Source organism: Choloepus didactylus, chromosome 3, assembly GCF_015220235.1.
Source record: "Choloepus didactylus isolate mChoDid1 chromosome 3, mChoDid1.pri, whole genome shotgun sequence".
In the NCBI taxonomy this organism is placed as follows: Eukaryota; Metazoa; Chordata; class Mammalia; order Pilosa; family Megalonychidae; genus Choloepus; species Choloepus didactylus.
Genome location: NC_051309.1, coordinates 21789446 through 21814652, shown reverse-complemented (window position 1 = coordinate 21814652; position 25207 = coordinate 21789446). Strand labels below are relative to the sequence as shown.

General features: G+C 39.8%; 2 protein-coding genes and 1 pseudogene across 4 annotated transcripts in view; 2 read left to right on the top strand and 1 right to left on the bottom strand.

The window, feature by feature from the left end:
- KCNIP4 (potassium voltage-gated channel interacting protein 4) overlaps positions 1-25207 on the top strand; it is a 1211769-nt gene that overhangs the window by 605011 nt on the left and 581551 nt on the right. The gene's annotated exons all lie outside the window — the stretch shown is intronic.
- On the bottom strand, positions 5286-7522 carry LOC119529264 (heat shock cognate 71 kDa protein-like). The gene has a single exon (XM_037829494.1). The coding sequence runs from the start codon at positions 7467-7469 to the stop codon at positions 5517-5519; it is 1953 nt and encodes a 650-aa protein (XP_037685422.1). The 5' UTR covers positions 7470-7522; the 3' UTR covers positions 5286-5516.
- LOC119529029 lies at positions 21565-22314 on the top strand (annotated as a pseudogene).

Sequence of the window (25207 nt, the reverse complement as noted above, 5' to 3'; positions counted from 1 at the left end):
CTTCAAAACATCACTCCCAGCTGCACTCAGTTTCCTCCCCCTGAGTCAGCTCATTTATATAGCTCCACTGATCAAGGCCCACCCTGAATGGGTGGGGCCACGCCTCCATGAGAACAGCTCATCAGAATCATCGCCCACAGCTGGGTGGGGCACATTCCAAGCAAATCCAACCAGCACCAAAAAGTCTGCACCACAAAACCACAAAGATAATGGCATTTGGGGGACACAATACATTCAAACTGGCACATTCCACTCCCTGGACCCCAAAATGACATCATCTTTCCAAATACAAAATACATCCATCCCACAACAACATCACAGAAACTTACATCATCTCAGTAACAATAGTCAAATACAAAATCCCATCATAATCAATTTAGGCATGGTCAGTCCTAAGGCACAATTCCCCTCTAGCTTTGGCTCTGTGGAGTTAGAACAAGTTATATGCTTCCAACATACAAAGGAGGGACATTCAGAGGGTAAACATTTCCATTGCCATAAGGAGAAACAGTAAGGAAAGCAGGGTTAACAGGAGCAAAACAGTTCCTAAAATCCGCAGGACAAACTCCAGTAGATTTCAAAGTCTGAGAGTCATTTACAGAACAATGTTGCATCCTTGGGGCTTGAGAGAGCGGGAGACTAACGCTCCCTAAGTGCCTTTGTGGCAGCCCTTTTCTCTCCAAATGCTTGGGTGAGTGCTCCAACATATCCACACACTGGGGAGACCACCTTCTCGGCCCCACCCTCCTCAAACCTCGGGGCAGCTCCCGGATTCCCTTCCATCTCCGGGACACACGCTCAACCCCTTCAGAACAGTGGGGTGGCAGCCAGGCTCTCCTCAACTCCCTGGGAATGTGCTCCACCCTCTTTGGGACCTCAGGTGGCAAAACTCTTCCAGAGCATCAAGGCGGAAAGCCCACCCTCGACCTCCGGGACAAACTCACCCTTTCCATGCATGTGGGCTGCTCCACTCTCCCAGCCCGAGACCTCTTGACTCCAGACCTCAACCTCCATGGCTCTGTCTTTGAAGAAATTTTTCCTTCAATTTGTTCCTTGTCTGTCTCCTCCAGTCCAGACCAGCAATGGCTCTGTCTATAAAGATCTCGCAAAAATTCTGTTGGCTTTGCATGAAGCATACAGGGGTCAAAGCCATCAGACAATAGGACTTTCCACAAATCCTTTCTGGATAATTCCATCTCCAATCTTGGCTTGTACTGAAATTGTGGCTGGGTTCCATGTTTGGTAACATCTTCACATTGGGCTGTAGCTTCTGGGATTCCACCCCCTGGAAGCTCATAATTTTCCAAGCCATCAGCTTCTGGTTTCTTTGAACCCAGAAGTTCAGTTCTAAGTTTATCTCTCTCTGCTCGCATTTTACTATAAGCTGCAAGAAGACTCCAGGGTATCTCCTCCACATGTAGTCTGGAGATCTCCACAGCTAAGTATTCCAGGTTGTCACTTTCAAATTCTTCCTTCCATCTGACACGAGGATTCAATTTTGCCAGATTCTGTGCCACTTTAAAACAAGGATCGCCTTTCTTCCAGTTTGCAACAACACATTGATCATCTCTGTTCAAGGCCTCATCAGAAGTATCTTTAGAGTCCATATTTCCACAAACATTCTCTTTAAAGCAGTTTTGGCCTTTTCTATCAAGCTCCTCACAACTCTTCCAGAAACTCCCCATTATCCATTTAAAAAGCCATTCCATCATGTTTGGTATTTGCAAACTCAGCAGCAAAAGCACCCCACTTCTCTCGGTACCAAAATCTGTCCTAGTTTGCTAATGCTGCAGAATGCAAAACACCAGAGATGGACAGGCTTTTATAAAACGGGGGTTTATTTCGCTACACAGTTACAGTCTTAAGGCCACAAAGCATCCAAGGTAACACCTCACCAATCGGTTACCTTCACCGGAGAATGGCCAATGGCATCCAGAAAACCTCTGTTAGATGGGAAGGCAGCCGGCATCTGCTCCAAAGCTCCGGCCTCAAAATGGCTTTCTCCCAGGACGTTCCTCTCTAGCAAGCTTGCTCCTCTTCAAAACATCACTCCCAGCTGCACTCAGTTTCCTCCCCCTGAGTGATCTCATTGTGATCTCATTGTGAACTCTTTGTGATCAGTTCCCCTTCTTTCATCATCACAGCTGTTTCCCTCTAGCAACTCTAATTTCTCTATTACATTTTTTTTTCTTTTAACAATAGTTCTACTGGGGCTGGACAAAGATTTCTTGTTTGCATATGTGGTTTGCTTATACATCGGGATTACCCATAACGTACTAATTATTAAATGTGGGGCCATGCCTCCATGGGAACATCTCATCAAAATCATTACCCACAGCCGGGTGGGGCACATTCCAAGCAAATCCAACCATCACCAAAATGTCTGCACCACAAAACCACAAAGATAATGGCATTTGGGCGACACAATACATTCAAACTGGCACATCACCCCTCAGCAGTGAGTCTGGCACTGGCATCTCTCTGTGGCTCCAGCTTCCATTGGGTTTGGGGGGCAGGGGTGCAGGTGTCCTCCATTTCCAGGGCCAGCTTCTACTAGGTAGCCCTGGATCTTGGGCTTCTATAATACCACCTTCTCCTTTTGTCCCTCTAGCCATTGGGCAATGCCTGCTTCCTCTACCTAGCTGCTACTAACCATTCGGTGGCCTCATCATCCACTTTTTGGATCTGTGCATTAACATTAGCTGTGTAATAAATTCCCTGTATGAAATCTCTTCTGTTTGAAATAACTAAAGTGGTTTCTGTTTTGCGTCTGGGCCCTGTCTGATTCACTTGTTCCAGGTCATACAGCTAGAAGGTGGTAAAACCAGAATTCTAATCTATGTGTATCTGACTTCAAACTTATGTTCTTAACCACAATACTTATATCCTGGGACTTAAATTTAAAAACAGTGAAAATAAAATTTTATGTCTATATGTCTGAATTTTATAATTAATTATCATATTGATTGGGTAAAATTTAATTGTAGCTAAAACTAAAATTGTGCATTGCCATGCTGAACAATATTCTGCATCATGGAAAGTCATAGTTCCTTTTCTAATTTGTGTGGGTTAAAATTTTGCTATTCAAAGTGTGGTCTGAGTTCCAGGAGCATCAGCCTCACTTGACAGCTTTGGAGAAATGGATGATTCTGTCTGTAATCAGAATCTATGCTTTAACAAGATCTCCAGGTGTTTTGTATACACAGTAAATTCTGAGAAGCACTATACTAAGGAATGTGATTTGTGTGAAGCAGAAAGTGAAAGCATACTTGAAATTTGAAAGGTAAAATCATAAAAGAAGTTGTTTAAATGTCTATGTTTTCCCAAATTTAACATTTACTGTGTTTTCAGTATTGACACCTCAGCTTACAAATGAGTTGTGTTCAAAATTCTATTTGTTAATATAATTTTGGAATTCATTTCCTCGTAAAAGCTGTGTTATGAATCTTGGATAGGTTTACAGGCCATCCCGTTGGAACTTAGTTTAAATCATGATCTAATGGCTACCAGGTTAATTTCAGGGGAGAAAAATCTCTTTTCTCTTTTCTTGGATACAAGGTTTATTCTAGTCATTTTTTTTTTTTTAACATATACAAAGTTTGACTTGGCATCATGCCAGTCTACCCAGGGTACCTCTCTCCAATCTTAGAGTTTTTTCCAAGTGTCAGCCCACTGCCTTACCCAGGCCCACCATGTCCCTAAAGAGTTCTAAAATGAGCCAGTGCCATGCTGCCTTAATCAAATCCTCCATTTGTTAGCCAGGTCATTTTAGATCAGAGTTATTAGGAAAGTAATGGACTTTAATTCAAACTAATGAGCGAATAATTAGTCATTTAAACACCCTCAGAGGAATTTTCATATGTATAATGGGATCGTTGTTAGCACAAATACATCTTTAATTTGTGGAATTTCACCTAGTATGATAAAGGGAATGAATGGTGAAGGAGTTCAACAATGTGGAAGGAACATAGAGAAGACGCCAGTTTTCCTCCGGAGCACACTCTTTGTGATCAGTTCCCCTTCTTTCATCATCACAGCTGTTTCCCTCTAGCAACTCTAATTTCTCTATTACATTTTTTTTTCTTTTAACAATAGTTCTACTGGGGCTGGACAAAGATTTCTTGTTTGCATATGTGGTTTGCTTATACATCGGGATTACCCATAACGTACTAATTATTTGATTCCCTACTATATTAGTTATCCATTGTTAAGTAAAAAACTATCCCTACTTGGTGACTTAAACAAATGTTTATCTCACTTTTTTAGTGGGGTGAGGATGGTGATTAGGACTCCAGAGGTATCTTAGCCAAGAGGTTCTGGCTCAGCATATGTTATGAGAAAGCAGTCAAGTTGTCAGCCAGACTCAAAGTCATCTCAAGGCTCAACTGAGGGAGGATCCACTGTCAAGTTCACTTATGTCATCATTCCATGCCTCTGTTCCATGCCACATGGATCTCCCCGTGTGGCATGAGTGTCCTCAGATGCGGTAGCTGGCTTCCTTCCCCCCGAGGCTGCCACATAACATGACAGCTGGTTTCCTCAGAACAAAGACCCCAGAAAGAAAGAATGTGAGAGAATGCCCCCAAAATGGGACTTAGAGTCTTTTGATGACCCAATCTCAGAATTGACATCCCATCAGTTGTGCAGTACTATACTTGCTAGAAGGTACGGCCCATATTCAAGGGGAGGATAAGCTCCACCTCTTGAAGGGAAAGTACAAAGAATTTGTAGAAAAAGCTTTAAAACTACCACACCTACTTAGTAAGTAGGTGTGGTGAATACCAGAACTTTCTCTCAGATTTGAATTCTTTAGAGTTCATGCCTTTGTGTGTGTCAATATTTGAGGAGAGCCCCAATGTAGCAGTCAGAAGACCTTCTTGTACTCCCAGAACCTACATTTGCTAGAAATTAATTAAGAATTACCTAATCTTTTATTTTAATTTTCAGTGAGAGATGGGGAGTATCTTTTATTTCCTTTTTTGGAAGTTGGGAATATTAATGCCTACTCTACGCATATCTCAGAACCTTATGATGCTCTGATGAGATAATGGATTTGAAAATACTTTGGAATATGTTAGGCTAGCATCACTGCTGCAGTTGGCTTATTCCATCTCTTCTCCACTGTGCATCATAACTACCCATCTTGGGATTTGAGGGACTTGTCAACTCCCTGTTTTCTCATTTAGATTAGTGGCTACTTCTTTTAGGTTCAAAAAATAAGATTTCTCTGACCCATTGCTCTTTACAACTTTCTTCTTTTTTTTTTTTTTTTTTTTTTTTTTTTTTGATGCCAATTTTAAATAGCTTTATTTAAGACATTGCATTTTCCACTTACAATACAGTGCTAATATAAAGTGCAATGTTATGTCCTTTCCCTGTGCACATATTCCATAGTCAAGTATTGAGAATGCCCAGGAATTTTGAATAGCAGCTGAACTGCCACAGAATGTGCTACAAATTTAGGGTCCTTCAATTTTTTACCGTGGAACAATGCTAAGGTATGTATGCTGATGGATTTAATCAACCTCTTCAATAGTGGGTCCAGAAGAGGCACCGCCAGAAGGAGGTGCTCCACCACCAGGGAAGCCCCCAGGCATTCCTCCTGGCATCCCTCCCGGCATGCCTCCTGCACTCTGGTACAGCTTAGTAATGATGGGGTTGCAGACTTTCTCCAGCTCCTTCTGCTGATGCTCAAATTCTTCCTTTTCTGCAGTCTGATTCTTATCCAGCCAGTTGATGATTTCATTGCATTTGTCAAGAATCTTCTGCTTGTCCTCATCATTGATCTTGCCTTGAAGTTTCTCATCTTCAACTGTTGCTTTCATGTTAAATGCATAGGATTCAAGTGAATTCTTGGAGGATACCTTGTCCCTCTGCTTCTCATCTTCAGCTTTGTACTTCTCAGCTTCCTGGACCATGCGCTCAATGTCTTCTTTGCTCAAACGACCCTTGTCATTAGTGATGGTGATCTTGTTCTCTTTTCCTGTGCTCTTATCCACAGCAGAAACGTTGAGGATGCCATTGGCATCAATGTCAAAAGTGACTTCGATCTGAGGAACACCACGGGGGGCAGGAGGTATCCCAGTGAGTTCAAACTTGCCAAGCAGGTTGTTATCCTTGGTCATAGCACGCTCACCTTCATAAACCTGAATGAGCACACCCGGCTGGTTGTCAGAGTAGGTAGTGAAGGTCTGTGTCTGCTTGGTGGGAATTGTGGTATTGCGCTTAATGAGGACAGTCATGACTCCACCAGCAGTTTCAATACCAAGGGAAAGAGGAGTGACATCTAAGAGCAGCAAATCTTGAACATTTTCAGATTTGTCTCCAGACAGGATGGCTGCCTGGACAGCTGCACCATAAGCAACAGCCTCATCAGGGTTGATGCTTTTGTTCAGTTCTTTTCCATTGAAGAAGTCCTGGAGGAGTTTTTGAATCTTGGGGATACGTGTAGAACCACCCACCAGGACAATATCATGGATCTGTGACTTGTCCAGCTTGGCATCCCTGAGGGCTTTCTCCACAGGGTCCAAAGTGCCACGGAACAGGTCAGCATTCAGTTCTTCAAACCGGGCACGGGTAATGGAGGTATAGAAGTCGATTCCTTCATAGAGAGAATCAATCTCAATACTGGCCTGGGTGCTGGAAGAGAGAGTGCGCTTAGCTCGTTCACAAGCAGTACGGAGACGGCGGACAGCTCTCTTGTTCTCACTGATGTCCTTCTTATGCTTGCGCTTGAACTCAGCAATAAAATGGTTCACCATTCGGTTGTCAAAGTCTTCTCCACCTAAGTGGGTGTCTCCAGCTGTCGATTTGACCTCAAAGATTCCATCTTCAATAGTGAGGATTGACACATCGAAAGTGCCACCTCCTAAGTCAAAGATCAGCACATTTCTTTCAGCACCAACCTTTTTATCTAAGCCATAAGCAATAGCAGCAGCAGTTGGCTCATTGATGATTCTGAGTACGTTGAGGCCAGCAATGGTACCAGCATCTTTGGTGGCCTGACGTTGAGAGTCATTGAAATAAGCTGGTACTGTGACAACAGCATTGGTAACAGTCTTCCCAAGGTAGGCTTCTGCAATTTCCTTCATTTTCGTCAGAACCATAGAGGATACCTCCTCTGGATAAAAACTCTTGGTCTCTCCCTTGTATTCTACTTGGACCTTGGGCCTCCCCGCATCATTCACCACCACGAAGGGCCAATGCTTCATATCAGACTGAACAATGGCATCATCAAATCTACGTCCAATCAGACACTTGGCATCAAAAACCGTGTTGGTGGGATTCATTGCAACTTGGTTCTTCGCGGCATCACCGATCAAACGTTCGGTATCAGTAAAGGCGACATAGCTTGGAGTTGTTCGGTTCCCCTGATCGTTGGCAATTATCTCCACTTTTCCATGCTGGAAAACGCCCACACACGAGTAGGTGGTGCCAAGATCAATGCCAACCGCAGGTCCCTTAGACATGGTTGCTTATCGTTGGCCTGCCTCGTAAAATAAAACACAGTAACCGAAAGCTAGCGCCGCGTTCAATGAGTACAACTTTCTTCTAATCTCCACAATTTGTTCTCCAAGATCTTTGGCCACTTAAAGTCCTATTAAAGAATGCACTTGTGGATCTAATGCCAGATTCACACATGGCCTCAGGGCTTATTTTTCTCCTTACCCTTTGAAGTCCCACAGCTCCTTTGACCTTTCATTGACCATACTGAACAAGCCACACCAAGCTCTTATTCTTTTCATCAACTTAATATTCCTCTCATAGTCCATATTAGATGGATTCCAATCATTAGGCCCCTCACCCTACACCCATCTTCCTTTGTAGGCTAATCCTTCTGACTTGCCAGATTCTGGCATCACAGGCAAATCTTTCCCTTTTTCTGGTTGTCTGCACTTTTAGTCCTTTTTCATGCAGTTCCTCTTCAAATAATTGTGTGTCTTAACTTCTTTGCCTCCTCTTCTACTCTATTATCCTAGGTGACCATAATCCTATGTCATAAAGTAGAAGGGATGTGGCGATGTAAAATAGACCAGAGATGTGATCATTCACTAACCATGACTTTCACCTGTTTTCTCATCAACAAAATCAGATTGATGGCATCTATTTCTGAGGGTTGTTGTGAAAATATTTAATAAGTTAAAACAACAGGGAGGAAGGGAATGCCCTTGGAACAGTACCTGTCATATATCAAAGGCTCTGGCTTGCTAGTTTCTTCCTCATAAGTTTCAAGTGTGACAAGAAGGACTGGTCTGCATCAGAATTAGCAGGTGGGATTTTAACAGGCAGATTCCTGAAGTTCCACCTAAGAGAATCTCTGGAGTTGGAGTTAGACAAGGTGCTTTGTTGATAAGCAACCTGGGTGATTCCATGGACAATAAAGTTTGAGAATTACTACTCCTAGGGAAATGCCCTGGGCTCATGGGTCCTGTTAAAGAGATTCATAGTCAACTATCTTTTTTATTCTATTGGTTGAATTGCTCCAAGGACAATAAAGAATGGGATCATCATGATACAAAGCATTTTACTGAGTGAGGAGAGATGATATACTTGGATGAAAGGGATATATAACTCCGTAAAGAGCTGTCTTCCCTGAGAGGTACAGGTTTATTCACACATGGATTTTTTCTTTTTTCCTTTCTGAATTTCCTTTGGCCTCTCTTCCCACTTTTTTTTTTTTTTTTTTTTTTTTTAATTTAGGAGTATCTACTTAAATGTACACTTGGCTTTTCAATGCTTCTTCAACTTTCAGTGCATTTGTGCCCTCATTTACCACCTTAACTCCAAATACATTATCTACATTTTTATTGACTTTGGACCTGCAGAACTCTTTTTTTTAAGTACATTTATCATAGACTTAAAAGCTGCTTCTCAACTTGCCTGCTGTCACTAGTATTCTAAGAAAATGCAGACTGCTATAATTGGGTCCATCTTTCACAGTCTTCCTTTCTCTATTCACATACTGTGGGTTCCAAGCATGCTTGAGTAACAGAAAGTAGACTTCGGAGGGAAACTCAAAGCTCAAAAGGATGAACAGTTTTTACTCAGAAGTTTTCATGCTACGTACCAAAGTTTCTTGGCACTGGGCTTAATGCACCATCTAAACTACCCTATCTCTCTGCTGAGAAGATGAACAGATAAAAACATGTTTGAATTTTGAAGTTTAGGGATGACTTGTATCAGTAAAAGAACATTCCAGAGTGAAGGACAAAAATTCAGATGCATGAGTGAGCAAAGAAATTTTTTTCTTCAGGGAACATAGCAACTTGTGAGTAAATCATCCTGATTAGATGTTTCATATATGAAATCCTAGGAAATAAGGGGAGAATCGATATTTTAGGTCATATTTTAAAGATCCTTGTGTGGATGGATAAAGCATTTGTAATTTTATGTATCAAGTGTACAGAGTGCAGGAAAAACAACAGATAAATCAAGGGTCATATGCAAAAGTAAACTGAAAGAGGACGATGAGTATATACTAGTTTTTACTTTAGCTGTTACTAATTCTGTGTCCTTGGGCAAGTTAAGATTTCAATTTCCTCAAGTGAGGAATAGTGACAATGATTAATTCATGAAATTGTTTTGAGGGTTAAATGAAATAACGTGACTACAACTTTGTAAACTGTAATGTTATTTTTCCCTGTATATTAAAAAAAACTGCAAAGCATTCAATTCGTTTATCCATAGGAGATGACTCAGTTCTCTGGGTCTCTTCCATCCCCATCCCTCATCCTTGAGATGGAACTTCTTTTCCTACCATACCGAGGTCCCTGCCTTTTAAGTCTGTTCCTCTGGTGGATCCTTCCTGTACCCTTTGGAGTTACCACTCTTTCCCCTTCCCTCCCACCTGCCCACTGCATCCCCAATCTTAGACGGTTTCCTCAAGGAGAAAAATAAGCTTTGGAGGCATGCCTCCAAGTCTCCAGTTAGGTCTCTGAATACTTTTTTCTGAATGGTGTGGAACTGGGAAGAAAAATACCCCTTGAATATTAGACAGAAAAAAATGACAGAAACACAGAGACAACTTGATTGACACTACCAGATACTTCCTTGTTGAGTGCAGATATTGCATGCTGCACAGTGCTAAGTTGGAAGTGAAAAGTTAGTCAACTACTGAAAGCAGGTGAAGATATGATGCTACGAACAGGTCAACAAGATTATAGATTTGGTGTCGTGAGAACTTCGGGGATAGATGAAACCAGGCAGGAGGAGTTGCTCATTAAGGAAGGACTGAACAGCTGAGGGCCAAGAAATGAATCAAGGGGAAGTTCATGCTCCTTGGACAACAGGACCAAGAATCACTGAGGTAGAGGAGCGACCAGAAAACAGCAAAAGATCCAGGTTATTATAAATAAATTGCGTATTGCAAGAAAGGAAATGTTGTCACTGGGTCTTACTCTTCTTACAGGACCCTTGTGTACTTTGCTCATCTAAGGATGCAATACGAATTGTTAATTGAAGGAAACTATTTAAAAGAACATTTTTTAAACTAGATTAGCATTTCACTTTAGGTATTTCTGATTTGTAGAACACTTTTGCCTAAAGATATCAAAATGCATGTGCTTTTCTGTGTGTTTGCCCAATTACCTATTAGATATGTGTGTTGGGGAAGGGGGTCCGTGTTGAGGTGGCGTCACCTTAAGTGATTCTCTGCTTATTTAAGGGGAGCAAATAAAGTTAATGTTGTGACTTTGTCATTTAGAGCCCTTTATCTGCCTTATCTGTTTGGAAGGTAGACAGTGGAGCTATGGAGCTGCCCATGTTGAGGCAAATCTGATGAATCCACTTAAATGCTTCTTTCTACTGAAGCTTCAGTTCCCACAGACAAACTTGGCCAGGAAGTCTCACACTGGACTGGAACCTTATCATGGATCTGAAACATTGTATGAGGAACAAAGAGACACATTTTTTCTAAGAATAGATTGTTTTTGGTTCTGTATCAGCAGGGTGTGTACTGATTATGGATAGAATTCTGAAATGCTTATGCCCTTTAGATACCCTTGGAAGATGTGTGTGATAATGAATCTCATTGGCTGTAACACTGCAGTCTTGTATCATACTTCAGCTGCCGCTTACAAGATTCTGCCAAGTTATTATTCTATACATACCAGAATAACCAAGGATAATATAAATCAGGTTCTGTTCTTTCAGGTGGGACAAATTTAAATTTAAATAACAGAAGGCTTCAAATAGTTTTCTGAGATCAGCCCTACAAGAGTAATTAGAAGAAATAATCTGGTTAATACTGATAAGATTTTTGAAATGTAAATGTACTGTTTTTAAATGAGAAGGAATTAATTCTTTAAAAATATGCCAAAAGGTAATATGATGGATTTTGAAAAGTTTCAGCAGGTCATAAATCTGTAATGAAGAGTTACAGTTAAAATATTTTAATGGTTTTGGATGGACACAAAATTGTATGCATAGTTCACTGAATAGAGAGAAAGAAAGGGCAATGAGCATTTCCTTTTTTTTTTTTTTATCATTTTATTGAGATATATTCACATACCACGCAGTCTTACAAAACAAATCGTACTTTCGATTGTTTACAGTACCATTACATAGTTGTACATTCATCACCTAACTCAATCCCTGACACCTTCATTAGCACACACACAAGAATAACAAGAATAATAATTAGAGTGAAAAGGAGCAATTGAAGTAAAAAAGAACACTGGGTACCTTTGTCTGTTTGTTTCCTTCCCCTATTTTTCTACTCATCCATCCATAAACTAGACAAAGTGGAGTGTGGTCCTTATGGCTTTCTCAATCCCATTGACACCCCTCATAAGCTACATTTTCATACAACTGTCTTCGAGATTCATGGGTTCTGGGTTGTAGTTTGATAGTTTCAGGTATCCACCACCAGCTACCCCAATTCTTTAGAACCTAAAAAGGGTTGTCTAAAGTGTGCGTAAGAGTGCCCACCAGAGTGACCTCTCGGCTCCTTTTGGAATCTCTCTGCCACTGAAGCTTATTTCATTTCCTTTCACATCCCCCTTTTGGTCAAGAAGATGTTCTCCGTCCCACGATGCTGGGTCTACATTCCTCCCCGGGATTCATATTCCACGTTGCCAGGGAGATTCACTCCCCTGGGTGTCTGATCCCACGTAGGGGGGAGGGCAGTGATTTCACCTTTCAAGTTGGCTTAGCCAGAGAGAGAGGGCCACATCTGAGCAACAAAGAGGCATTCAGGAGGAGACTCTTAGGCACAAATATAGGGAGGCCTAGCCTCTCCTTTGCAGCAACCGTCTTCCCAAGGGTAAAACTTATGGTAGAGGGCTCAACCCATCAAACCACCAGTCCCCTATATCTGTGGTCATGTTAGCAACCATGCAGGTGGGGTAGGCGAATACCCCTGCATTCTCCACAGGCTCCTCAAGGGGGCACTACATCTTTTTTTTTCCTTGTTTTTCTTTCTTTCTTTTTTTTTTTTTTAAATTTCCCTTCTTTTTTAAATCAACTGTATGAAAAAAAAAGTTAAAAAGAAAACAAACATACAATAAAAGAACATTTCAAAGAGACCATAACAAGGGAGTAAGAAAAAGACAACTAACCTAAGATAACTGCTTAACATCCACCATGTTCCTACTTTACCCCAAGAAAGTTACATAATATAGCAACCTTTCTGTGAACTTGTTCCTACTATATCCATCAGAAATTAACAGACCATAGTCATTTCTGGGCATCCCCAGAACGTTAAATAGCTTATCTGTTCTTCTTGGATTATTGTTCCCCCTTCCTTAATTGCTCTCTACTGCTAGTTCCCCTACATTCTACATTATAAACCATTTGTTTTACATTTTTCAAAGTTCACATTAGTGGTAGCATATAATATTTCTCTTTTTGTGCCTGGCTTATTTCACTCAGCATTATGTCTTCAAGGTTCATCCATGTTGTCATATGTTTCACGACATCATTCCTTCTTACTGCCGCGTAGTATTCCATTGTGGGTATATACCACATTTTATTTATCCACTCATCTGTTGAAGGACATTTGGGTTGTTTCCATCTCTTGGCAATTGTGAATAATGCTGCTATGAACACTGGCGTGCAGATATCTGTTCGTGTCACTGCTTTCCGACCTTCCAGGTATATACTGAGAAGTGCAATTGCTGGATCGAATGGTAGCTCTATATCTAGTTTTCTAAGGAACTGCCAGACTGACTTCCAGAGTGGCTGAACCATTATACAGTCCCACCAACAATGAATAAGAGTTCCAATTTCTCCACATCCCCTCCAGCATTTGTAGTTTCCTGTTTGTTTAATGGCAGCCATTCTAACCGGTGTTAGATGGTATCTCATTGTGGTTTTAGTTTGCATCTCTCTAATAGCTAGTGAAGCTGAACATTTTTTCATGTGTTTCTTGGCCATTTGTATTTCCTCTTCAGAGAACTGTCTTTTCATATCTTTTGCCCATTTTATAATTGGGCTGGCTGTACTATTGTCATTGAGTTGTAGGATTTCTTTGTATATGCAAGATATCAGTCTTTTGTCAGACACATGGTTTCCAAAAATTTTTTCCCATTGAGTTGGCTGCCTCTTTACGTTTTTGAGAAATTCCTTTGAGGTGCAGAAACTTCTAAGCTTGAGGAGTTCCCATTTATCTATTTTCTCTTTTGTTGCTTGTGCTTTGGGTGTAAAGTCTAGGAAGTGGCCGCCTAATACAAGGTCTTGAAGATGTTTTCCTACATTATCTTCTAGGAGTTTAATGGTACTTTCTTTTATATTGAGATCTTTGGTCCATTTTGAGTTAATTTTTGTGTAGGGTGTGAGGTAGGGGTCCTCTTTCATTCTTTTGGATATGGATATCCAACTCTCCCAGCCCCATTTGTTGAAAAGACCATTATGACTCAGTTCAGTGACTTTGAGGGCCTTATCAAAGATCAGTCGGCCATAGATCTGAGGGTCTATCTCTGAATTCTCAATTCGATTCCATTGATCTATATGTCTATCTTTGTGCCAGTACCATGCTGTTTTGGCAACTGTGGCTTTATAATAAGCTTCAAAGTCAGGGAGTGTAAGTCCTCCCGCTTCGTTTTTCTTTTTTAGAGTGTCTTTAGCAATTCGAGGCATCTTCCCTTTCCAAATAAATTTGATAACTAGCTTTTCCAAGTCTGCAAAGTAGGTTGTTGGAATTTTGATTGGGATTGCATTGAATCTGTAGATGAGTTTGGGTAGAATTGACATCTTAATGACATTTAGTCTTCCTATCGATGAACATGGAATATTTTTCCATCTTTTAAGGTCCCCTTCTATTTCTTTTAGTAGAGTTATGTAGTTTTCTTTGTATAGGTCTTTTACATCTTTGGTTAAGTTTATCCCTATGTACTTGATTTTTTTAGTTGCTATTGAAAATGGTATCTTTTTCTTGAGTGTCTCTTCAGTTTGTTCATTTCTAGCATATAGAAACATTACTGACTTATGTGCATTAACCTTGTATCCCGCTACTTTGCTAAATTTGTTTATTAGCTCTAGTAGCTGTATCGTCGATTTCTCAGGGTTTTCTAGATATAAGATCATATCGTCTGCAAACAATGACAGTTTTACTTCTTCTTTTCCAATTTGGATGCCTTTTATTTCTTTGTCTTGCCGGATTGCCCTGGCTAGCACTTGCAGCACAATGTTGAATAACAGTGGTGACAGCGGGCATCCTTGTCTTGTTCCTGATCTTAGAGGGAAGGCTTTCAGTCTCTCACCATTGAGTACTATGCTGGCTGTGGGTTTTTCATATATGCTCTTTATCATGTTGAGGAAGTTTCCTTCAATTCCTACCTTTTGAAGTGTTTTTATCAAAAAGGGATGTTGGATTTTGTCAAATGCTTTTTCAGCATCTATTGAGATGATCAATTGATTTTTCCCTTTCGAGGTTTTAATGTGTTGTAATACATTGATTGTTTTTCTGATGTTGAACCATCCTTGCATGCCTGGAATGAACCCCACCTGGTCATGGTGTATGATTTTTTTAATGTGTCTTTGGATTCGATTTGCAAGTATTTTGTTGAGGATTTTTGCATCTATATTCATTAGGGAGATCGGCCGGTAGTTTTCCTTTTTTGTAGCATCTTTGCCTGGTTTTGGTATTAGATTGATGTTAGCTTCATAAAATGAGTTAGGTAGTGTTCCCTTTTCTTCAATGTTTTGAAAGAGTTTGAGTAAGATTGGTGTCAGTTCTTTCTGGAAAGTTTGGTAGAATTCCCCTGTGAAGCCATCTGGCCCTGGGCATTTATTTGTGGGAAGATTTTTGATGACTGATTGGATCTCTTTGCTTGTGATGGGTTGGTTGAGGTCTTCTATTTCTTCTCTGGTCAGTCTAGGTTGTTCATATGTTTCCAGGAAATTGTCCATTTCTTCTACATTGTCCAGTTTGTTGCCATACAGTTGTTCATAATATCCTCTTATAATTTTTTTAATTTCTTCTGGATCTGCAGTTATGTCACCTTTTTCATTCATTATTTTGTTTATATGGGTCTTCTCTCTTTTTGATTTTGTCAGTCTAGCTAGGGGCTTGTCAATCTTGTTGATCTTCTCAAAGAACCAACTTTTGGTGATATTTATCCTCTCTATTGTTTTTTTGTTCTCTATGTCATTTATTTCTGCTTTAATCCTTGTTATTTCTTTTCTTCTACTTGGTTTAGGATTGGTTTGCTGTTCATTTTCTAGCTTCTTCAGTTGATCCATTAGTTCTTTGATTTTGGCTCTTTCTTCCTTTTTAATATATGCGTTTAGTGCTATAAATTTCCCCTTTAGTACTGCTTTTGCTGCATCCCATAGGTTTTGGTATGCTGTGTTCTCATTTTCATTCGTCTCTATATATTTAGCAATTTCTCTTGCTATTTTTTCTTTAACCCACTGATTGTTTAGGAGTGTGTTGTTTAACCTCCAGGTATTTGTGAATTTTCTAAGTCTCTGATGGTTATTGACTTCTAATTGTATTGCATTGTGGTCAGAGAATGTGCTTTGAATAATTTCGATCTTTTTAAATTTATTGAGGCTTGTTTTATGTCCCAACATATGATCTATTCTGGAGAAAGTTCCGTGAGCACTAGAAAACTATGTGTATCCTGGTGATTTGGGATGTAATGTTCTGTATATGACTGTTAAATCTAATTCATTTATCAGATTGTTTAGGTTTTCAATTTCCTTATTGGTCTTCTGTCTGGTTGATCTATCTATAGGAGAGAGTGATATGTTGAAGTCTCCCACAATTATTGTGGAAACGTCAATTGCTTCCTTTAGTTTTGCCAGTGTTTCTCTCATGTATTTTGTGGCACCTTGATTGGGTGCATAGACATTTACGATTGTTATTTCTTCTTGCTGAATTGCCCCTTTTATTAGTATGTAGTGGCCTTCTTTGTCTCTCAAAATATCCCTGCATTTGAAGTCTATTTTATCTGAGATTAATATTGCTACACCTGCTTTCTTTTGGCTGTAGCTTGCATGAAATATTTTTTTCCATCCTTTCACTTTCAGTTTCTTTGTTTCCCTGTGTCTAAGATGAGTCTCTTGTATGCAACATATTGATGGTTCATTTTTTTTGATCCATTCTGCGAATCTATATCTTTTAATTGGGGAGTTTAATCCATTTACATTCAACATTATAACCGTGAAGGCATTTCTTGAATCGGCCATCTTATCCTTTGGTTTATGTTTGCCATATTTTTCCCCTCTCTCTATTAATATCCTTTATTGTACCCATACCGAACCTCTTTAGTACTGAACCTTTCTCCAAGTCTCTCTGTCCTGTCTTTGTTTCTCTGTCTGTAGGGCTCCCTTTAGTATCTCCAGTAGGGCAGGTCTCTTGTTAGCAAATTCTCTCAGCATTTGTTTGTCTGTGAAAAATTTAGGCTCTCCCTCAAATTTGAAGGAGAGCTTTGCTGGATAAAGTATTCTTGGCTGGAAATTTTTCTCACTCAGAATTTTAAATATATCGTGCCACTGCCTTCTCGCCTCCATGGTGGCTGCTGAGTAGTCACTACTTAGTCTTATGCTGTTTCCTTTGTATGTGGTGAATTGCTTTTCTCTTGCTGCTTTCAGAACTTGCTCCTTCTCTTCTGTGTTTGACAGTGTGATCAGTATATGTCTCGGAGTGGGTTTATTTGGATTTATTCTATTTGGGGTTCGCTGAGCATTTATTATTTGTGTATTTATGTTGTTTAGAAGATTTGGGAAGTTTTCCCCAACAATTTCTTTGAATACTCTTCCTAGACCTTTACCCTTTTCTTCCCCTTCTGGGACACCAATGAGTCTTATATTTGGACGTTTCATATTATCTATCATATCCCTGAGGTCCATTTCGATTTTTTCAATTTTTTTCCCCATTCTTTCTTTTATGCTTTCATTTTCCATTCTGTCATCTTCCAGGTCACTGATTCGTTGTTCAACTTCCTCTAGTCTTGTACTATGAGTGTCCAGAATCTTTTTAATTTGGTCAACAGTTTCTTTAATTTCCATAAGATCATCCATTTTTTTATTTAGTCTTGCAATGTCTTCTTTATGCTCTTCTAGAGTCTTCTTGATTTCCTTTATATCCCGTACTATGGTCTCATTGTTCATCTTTAGTTCTTTGAGTAGCTGCTCTAGGTGCTGTGTCTCTTCTGGTTTTTTGATTTGGGTGCTTGGGCTTGGGTTATCCATATCGTCTGGTTTTTTCATATGCTTTATAATTTTCTGTTGTTTTTGGCCTCGTGGCATTTGCTGAACTTGATAGGGTTCTTTTAGGGTTTGTAGACCTATTGAAGTCCTTATCTCTAATTTATCAGATCTACAGCTTTGTGGAGTACACTTTCTCTAACTAACCAGCGGGTGGTGTCCACGAGCCACCTGTTCTCCACAAGCCAGTTCTCCCCTGCTTAGCCTTTTTGGTGAGTGGGGGAGTGAGTCTTGTGGGGCCCAATTGGTGTACCAAGCTTGCGTGGGTAGCTGGTGTTGCCTGCCCTGTATGTGGGGCGTGTTTCTGGGCAGTCGGGGAGGGTGGGTGGCCCTAACTATCAAATCTCCCTGGTGATCCTAGAGTTTTAAAGCTGCTGCAATAGTCTAATCCTTCAGTTCAGTCCTGCCACAGTTTGTCTCTGCCACTGACCCACAAGTCCTTGGTATTGGCGTATGGCTCCTGAGACTTGCAAGTGGGCCCCTCTTCCAGGCTGTGCACCCTGGGTCCTCTGTTGAGGGATGACTGTGCTATGTCACAGGTGAGTGCCGTCCCCCCAGGGCAGTTCTGGGCTGCTGGGCTGTGTGGGGAGGCTCCCAGTCTGCTCAAATGATGGCTGAATGGGGCTTTGTTAATTCACACTGCTCCACCTTCCCAACTCTGGGACAATCAGCTGAGGTTGCAGGGAAGGCTAATGTCCACGCCCAGTTTTGTGGTGTGTGCCTGTTATTTGAAGCACTTCCGTCACACTGGGTTGTCTGGGGCAGCTCTGGGCTATGGGGCTGGCGATGGGCAGGAGTGTTTCCTGTCCACCAGGATGGTGGCTGTGAGCGGACACCCCCCTTTTCTTGGGAAGTTGTGGTGTTTAGTGAATTTTCTCAGCCACTGAATTGTTGCCTTTTGTCTCAGAGCTCTCTTAGTTCTGCTCTTGACTTGATGTGCCCAAATTGAAAGTCTTTGAAGCTTTCTGTATTGGGCTTCTTAGAGTAATTGTTTTAGAAAAAGAAAAAAGGATTAAAAAAAAAAAAAAAAAAAAAGGGCCCTCCTCAGAGATCTAATGGGTTATTGAAATGCTAAGAGACAAAGCAACCAGGGCCATTAGGGAAAGGTCCACAGGGCAGAGAGATCGGCTTTTCTTCGGGATTTGCATATGCGCCTTAGGGCCTGAGCTCCGCCCTCCCCTTTCTGTGTTCACCAGAACTCCAAAAATCCTATGCTTTTATTTTGGAGTTTTTTGTGTTGTTTTTTTTTTTTCTATGCCTGTCTCCTCTCTGCTGGGCTGGCTGCTCTCAGATTCTCTGGTGTCTGGTCTCAGTCTATCTATGGTTGAAGTATGAATCAGTAGAATGAGTTTCTGAGAAGGGCTACCACTGCAGTTCTCCCTTCTCCTTCCCGGAGCTGACAGCCCCTCCTCCCACGGGACTGAGCCTGGCAGGGAGGGGCGCGGGTCCCCTGGCCACAAAAACTTACAGATTTCGCTGATCTCAGCAGTTCCACGTTTTCATGAGTGTTGTATGAAGTATGCCCAAAGACAGATTGCTCTGTGGTGTCCAGTCCACGCAGTTCCTGGCTTTCTACTTACTTTCCTGGAGGAGTAACTAAAACATACAGCTCACCAGTCTGCCATCTTGCCCCGCCTCTCCGAGCATTTCCTTTTGATACATCAGTAAAGAAAAAAGTAAACAAATTTAGGAAAGGATGTAAGCTCTCTCTGAGCCTCCATTTATTATTTATAAGATGGAAATAATAATGTCTGCAGTGTATACCTCATTGGTAATTTGTTGGAGGGTGCCGTGTGACATTACATTGTATGGAAGGACATACAAACTGCACAGAATTAGACATATATAAAGTAACTGAGAGATTGATGAAGAAGAAAATGTAAGGATAGAGGAAAAGGTAGAATATTATGAGAAATGGCAAAGGACATTCTATACCATCAACCCTGTCTTCTCATGAAAAGCAGTTGTGCAATTTTGAATTCTGCTTATCTCTTTAATGATGTCCTACTGGCATATCAAACTCAACATATACAAAATCTAAATTATCTTCCTTCCCTTGCTTTTTTTGCCTTTTTAATCATAGCATGGTTCCAGCTGTAACCAATCTTGAAATCTTAGGGGATCTCCAAAACTCCCATCATTGCTTTCTGTAAGTAATCTTTGTCCTTTCCTCTCTACTATGCCTCTCTAATTCTCTCTTCCATTCTCCTTCTATCCATTCCCATTTCAGAACCCATATTTTGATCTATTACTCATACTGAAGAAATCATTGTTTCTGTTTTTATATCCATCCAATAGACCAGGTGGAGCCTCCTAAAGCATGGTCCTAACTTTGTCATGCAACTACTTTCAAAAATATTCCATTTCTTGATAACATTGTGTAGTTTCCTACTTCATAAGTTGCAGATAATTGCCTTTTCATAACCTATATTCAAGCAAAAGCATTCTATCTGTCATTTTACAAATTAGAACTATATGCTGCTGCTTCTACATTGGTTCACACCATTTCCTCTGAAATGACCTTCCTTTCATTCTTATTGTAGATACTCAGCAGTATTAAGGTAAACAGCCTTTTCTGCAATTGGATAATAGTGACCTATTATACTATTATGTGTATGTTACTCTATAGTACGCAACTATCATGTTTTATCTTCCCAGCTAGCCATAAAATGATTCAACTATTTAGGGGCAATTCCATTGTGCAGATCTTGTGGGAAGTAGGGACCTGCTCCCTCCTACAGTAGCTCAAGGGGTCTGAAATGTCCTCTTCTTTCCCCTTAGAAGTTAGCAGTTATACACATGACATAGGTCATTCCTATGATACTGCATAGGAATTTAAATTATGGCGATAACAAAAACTGAATCTTAATTTACTATCATAACTGCAGTGATTGTGGGACCTGGGATAGTGTCCAATCCAGATGCCTTCTGTGGCCTTTCTTTGGTGCTGTTCTCCCTCGGTTCCAGCCCTTTGCTAAGACTCTCTCTCTGGCTTTCCTCTCAATTCGATAATTCTATATCCTTCCAATGCAATTCTTTTCTCTTTGCTTGTCAGATTAGTTTATGTTGATCAGGTATAACCTGTTAAGTGTTAATGAAAATATCTGATAAGCAGACTCAGAGGAGGATCTTAGAAAGTGTGGTCTTTGATCTGGGCTATGAACATGTTCTTGGAGGAATAGATAAAACCTTATTAATTGTACATTAAAATAATTCATTTTGTCTAAGAGTTAGTGAATGATTATTATATCTAAGACTTTCATTTATTTTTTTAACTTAATGAAGAGATATGGCAGACATTGTTAGCTATCAAATTTTCATTTCAACATCTTCCTTACCAAGAGAACACTGATTTTGTTTGGAGTAGCGATATATTCAGGAAAAATATTTGGTCTTTGAGTCTCCCATGAAGCAAGGTGCAGCCATGCTTCTTAGTTTTGGCTAATAAGACTAAGATGAAAGTCCCTTGCTTGGATGGGCCTTCCTGAATAAAAAATAAAATTTTGAAAGAATTTTTCAAAGTGAGATTCTCAGCCATGTTAGCATAAAAAGTTGGAGCTTCTCAGAAGGCATTTTTCCTCTCAGGAATAACAATATTTTTGTAGTTTCAAAAAGTTTCAGTTGTAGGGTATAGAGCTAGCAGTGCCTGGCAGTGCATCTGATGCCGAGTTGGATGGGATAGAGAGTAGAGAGTAGGTGGGATAGAGAGCAGGAGTTGTGGTAGTAAGTAGGAATGAATCACTTATAAATGGCACCAAAGCAAGACCTGAAGCCTAAATTCCAAGAGGGTGAGCAAGTGTTATGCTTTCAGGGGCCTCCGTTTTACAAAGCAAAATGTGCCAAGGTTGCCATAAAGGACAAACAAGTGAAATACTTTATATATTGCAGTGGTTGGAATAAAAAGTGGGATGAATGAGTTACAGAAAGCAGGACACTCAGATTCATGGACACCAAACTGCAGAAACAGAGAGAACTTCAAAAAGCAGATCAGGAACAATAGGCACCGGGGAAGATGAGAGAGGCTGCTCCAGGAAAGAAGACATCTGGTCTGCAGCAGAAAAATGTTGAAGTCAAAACAAAAAAGAACAAACAGAACATCTGGAACTGGAGAGACACGGTGGCAGTACCAGGGGACCTCTCAGCTGCCTTGGAAGAAAAGGGCCTGAGTAGATCCTACTCGTGAAATGAAGAAACATTCATAACACAAGTGAAGTTAAAGATTCCTGAAGAACTAAAACCATTGCTTGTTGAAGACTGGGCCTTAATTACCAGGCAAAAACAACTCTTTCATCTTCCTGCCAAAACACAATTCTAGGAAACCTCAAGGAAACACAAATAATAAGGACTATGCTGTTAATGAAGTTGTGGCAGGGATAAAAGAATACTTTGATATCATGATGGGTACTCAACTACACTACCTTGGTGTGCTGAAATCCGTACAGGTGACCCTGATGCACCCATGTCCCAGGTACAAGGAGCACCGTACTTGAGGCTATTTGTACAAATTGGAGTAATATTGCCTATAGATCTCTGGATGAGAATAGCCTTGCTTTATTACTGAACTATCTTTGTGATTTTCTAAAACACCTGGCAAAGAATTCTGCCTGTGACTATCAAGTGGCTCCTCCTGGGAACCCTGAGAAAGCTGCGTGCGACTCTTGACACTCACTTATGACTACATCCCTGTTAACACATCTGTGTTCCAAGTCCTTCTCTTGTATGTGTAATGTACTTAGAAAATGTTAGCAAATAACATAATTGATATATTTTTTTTTCTGTTTAATTTTAAACAGAGAAAATATAAGGGGTTATGCACCTCTGTTTTTTTCTGCTTTTTTTTTTTTTTTAATTTTCTCATTTCAAGATTGCTGCAAGTGTATTCGGTAATGGGCAACTGAGAGACATGCCGTAGAATGTTTTATTGCCGAGTTAACAATACTGCTTTGGAATGTTGATGGTTCTATTCCTTTGACACTGCATGCCTTTATAATATGTGTTAATGTCATATGACAACATTCTCTGATTCCTAGTGTCAAAGGTTCAATTCAGAGTATGTAACTGGACACGCTCATGCATTTGTGCTCTTATTTTTTTATGGTGATTGAAGTAAAGAGCCCATCCTTTGCGAATCATCCATGTTGTTTCAGACACTTTATCCTTGCTCAGATTGTTGAAGAATGGTGGCTCATTTCATGGTTTTTGTATTTGTGTCTAATACACGTTTTAACTCGACAGATGCAATGTATTGTGTAGCTACGGTTTTCTAGAAGAGTTGATCTTTTAGAAATTGCTTTTCAAATCTTCAGTGATTTTTTTTAACATTTCAAAGAAAGCTTCTGAGTGGGAATACTAAGATTCCATCAGTTTCTGAGTATTTTCTATACCAGACAGAACTTTAAATAATGAACTCTTTTAAACCAACCACCAGCATTCAAAAATCCAAAGGAGTGTATTCATTCAAAGTAGTCACCTTAGGAGGCTACATTATTCTTTCAGCAATGCTTCCTTCCATTTCTTAAAAACTCTGGACAATTCTGTTTGAGAACTGCTTGTGGAATCAGTTTAAGAGCCTCATAAGAAATTGGTTTCTTGGCCTCACTTTAAAGTGGAAATGAAATGACCATCTGCCTTATGTACAGATATTGATTCCAAGTTGGTTTTGGAGGTTTTAAAAATCAAATTGTCAACAAAATGATAATTCATTACACTTTGACGTGATGAAAAACACAATATACCTGGCTTCATTCTCCGGCATTTACCTTAACACATTATGCTTTAGCCACACCCACCTCTCTACCTTCACTGCCTTCACTCTCCACCTTTAAGACTTTCTCCAGGCTCTTGGCTCTTCCTGTCCTGCATTAAATCCCGGAAGTGTCCTCCATGCCATCTTCAGTGCAGCTCACCCAAACCTCTTATATTTGTAAATATACAAATACCTTATTTGTATATTTTCCCCTGGTTTTAAAGTTACTTATGTATGTTCTGCTTTTTCTACCAGATTGTAAGCTACTATACAACTGTCATAGAATCCAATAAGATCATAGGTTAAAGGTGACTAAGACATATTCTTGTGCAGCCCATCATATTACAGATGAAGAAACTGAGACTCAAAGAGGTTTCCACAGATGGAAAATATATACATACATACACACAAAAAATTTTAAAAAGTACTGAGGGCTCAATGTTAGATTATTCTGATTCCAGTGTAATTCTACTACATCTCACTTTTCATTCCATACAAAACCAAGCACAGAGGTTTGTCTGGAGTAGATATTCAATGACTGCTAAATTTGATTTGTAAAAATCAAATTAATAACTAGAAAAAATTAGAATTACAATAATACATGTCTCAGGGGTAGAGTCTGTGGTGAAACCAAAATTTTAAACTCTAATGGATGGAAAGAAAATTGGTGCCCAAACTTTGGAGGAAATTTATTAATAGTAAAGTTGAAGATTTCCATTTATAACAATATGGAAATTCCATTCCTAGGTAAAAACCCTAAAGAAACCCTTCAATATTTATGTGTACATGAAATAGGTTCAGAACTGAAGTGTTTGCAATAGCAAGCTATTGGATTTACCTAAATATATGTCAATAGGAAATAAGAAAAATGATTGTTATTAACACAAAAAAGTAATATTTTACAATGTGAATATTAATTAAGTAGAACTCACATGTCACTGTGGATAAAACTACCAAATATAATATAGGATGAAAATAGAAAATTGCTAAATGATACATACAGCATGATACCATTTATGTAAAGATTTAAACCTACAAAAACAATACCATATATTGCATATGTATAAAGACCTGCATAGGAATAGTAATCACCATATAGAGTATTGTGGTCAAGGGCAAAATAAGTTGGCAGAAGGGAGATGTAATAAAGGAGTGTACAAATAAGCTCCAGAGGATTGGTAATCAATTTCTTTTAGAGCTCTGTGATTGGTACATGCATGTTCATTTTCATTATTCTTTATATCTTTTGCCCAGTGAGATAACTGTTTTGAAGGTGAAGATACTTGAATTTAAACCTTCTAAAATGTTTGATAAAATAGTCCACTCCATTCTGTTGCAGTGTTTGTTTTATGCACAGTTAACTTTGAATGAAATGACTACATTAACAAAATGTGTTTGGGGGAATAAAGTGATACACAAGAAGAACCCCAAAAGCAAAAGAGACATATTTAGAGTGCCAACTTTTAAATCCTGGATTCTGCATGGAGTAGGAAAGGTACCAATCCTTTCTGTATCATTCTTTTTGCAACTAGTGCTGGCCTCCTGCTTAGTGCCATGCCCAGAAAATGCCAGAGGCAAAGGAGATGATTCATGGATTGTGGGATTTTTGTTTTGTTTTTAAATTCTTTAGTAACTAAAAGAATTATAAGCATTTTAAAGTAGAAGACAGTTCGGGGAACATCTAGTTCTTGCCTTTGGTTCTTAAGTGGAGATACCTCATGCTGAAAAGTACAGTGTTTTCCCAAGGTCACATGGGGATTTGGTGGAAAGAGGCAGCAACTAGGATCAACTTGCTTTTCCCATTTCATT